Below are 1758 nucleotides of genomic sequence, written 5' to 3' on the forward strand. Positions count from 1 at the left end.
CCGATTATCAAATAGTGCACACTCCGAAATTCATCAGAAGAAATCAAATATCACAAATATCACGTCAACGAATTCAACCCTACAGTTCCCACCTGCAAATATTACTTCAATTCATCGTCGCAATCATTCAAATCGTGTTCAATCAAATCGTGTTCAATCAAATCGTGTTCAATCAAATCGTGTTCAATCAAATCGCAATTAAATCATCGAAATCCCGACTTCATTGTCACATTCCATCCCCAAACCTTTCACACCGCAAAACTGGCAATTTTCGAGAACAATGGCTCCAAGTATGAAAAACAGTCATAGTAGTAGTAATTGTGGCGGCGAGGTAGTTAGCTCTCAAGCAAACGTCCTCGCCAGCTGCTACATTGTTGATTCTTCCGCTCGTCTTTCTGGATTCCATTACTCCACTACCGGCGCTGGCGGGTTAGTTTCCCCCTTTTTATTTCACTCCCCGCCCAAATTCCGCAAACCAGCATCAAAATACTAATATTCTTTCCACAGGGCAAAGTGGTATCCCTGAGGTCCGCTCAGGGTCAATATCCCCTCCGTCAAGTCCCCCTCTTGCGGCCTTGACATCTGCCAACGAATTCGCATTAAATAATCATTCAATGAAGAATCGAGGTAGAACTACCAGCCGCAAAGAGGGGGCAGCGTACGCCATCCGGGAAGAGTGTGAGAGACTCTTTTGCGAGAACATGAAAACCATTTTTCTTGGTGAAGAAGAAAGTGCTAGTAGTGACTCAAACGTGATGGGTGCGGACACGTATTCAAGTCTTGACGATGATGTGGATACGCATGATAATTACTTTGGTGTCGTCAAATCAGGCCATTCAATCGATGCTTGGGTCGAGATTTGGGATTACACGGGAGGATGCAGTTTTCGTGGATTTGTGGGCGGAAATGGTGATGAGAAAACATTATTTGCATTCTTTGATAATTCAGTCATTGGAAGGGATTTAAAACAGGGGTAAGGATTACTTTGTTGTCGTCACCACAATTTAAGTTACTAATGAGCAATAGACTTATGGCACTTATTGAACTCGCGGATGAAGTATTCGCAGTTTCAAAAGTCGTTATTAGTGTTGATCGATCAATTCCTGAAGGAGATAGATCTACTTTCCTTAAAAGTCTTCGTTGGGTGGGATTCGAATTGACAACTCTTGACATGTGGTCGCATCAACTGGATACCACGAGTGAAAGATGGTTATTGATGGGATTGGAAGTTTAAGATGGGTCTGATGGATGAGAGGAAACAAGCAAGGTGCTGGGTGGATAGGAAGGAATAATCTTTGATAGGCGTACGGTCGTACGAGCACTTTTCTGCAACATAAGTTGTTCATTGCCGGGGTTCGTGGCGTGGTACTTGATTTTTTCTTGAGTTTTTTGATCATGGCAAATTTGTTCAGTTGAAGGAAGGAAGGGAAGGAAGGGAAAGGAAAGGGAATGGAGGAAATAAGTAGTAATTCTCGTTCTGAGGGGTTCATCTTCATATGAATACGGATAGGGTAAATACTTTTTTAATAAGCTTTACCTAACTCCTTTCGATTCTACCTAGGTTGTTAAATGTGAACTATTGTTCTTACTATTACTAGGCATGTGTGAATTTGATGGTGACTTGACAGTAATACCTAAATATTCGAGATTTCACCTGCTTCCTACTGAGTCTGGATTGTGGGGAACTCGGAGTACACTCTCCGTATGTGCGTACTGTACGTGAGCGTGAGTGAGCCTCATTGAGACGATTTGTATTTG

At 42.4% G+C, this 1758-nt stretch overlaps 1 protein-coding gene across 1 annotated transcript; it reads left to right on the top strand.

Annotated features, from left to right (window-relative positions):
* Positions 1-280: 280 nt before the first annotated feature.
* On the top strand, positions 281-1234 carry EAF01_004043 (uncharacterized protein; the record flags this gene model as incomplete). Its single annotated transcript, XM_038912297.1, has 3 exons — positions 281-429; positions 515-973; positions 1027-1234. 3 exons carry the CDS (start codon positions 281-283, stop codon positions 1232-1234), a joined length of 816 nt encoding a protein of 271 aa, XP_038771981.1.
* Positions 1235-1758: the final 524 nt, after the last annotated feature.

The sequence above is a fragment of the Botrytis porri genome, assembly GCF_014898465.1.
Source record: "Botrytis porri strain MUCL 3234 chromosome Unknown BPOR_005, whole genome shotgun sequence".
Lineage (NCBI taxonomy): Eukaryota > Fungi > Ascomycota > Leotiomycetes > Helotiales > Sclerotiniaceae > Botrytis > Botrytis porri.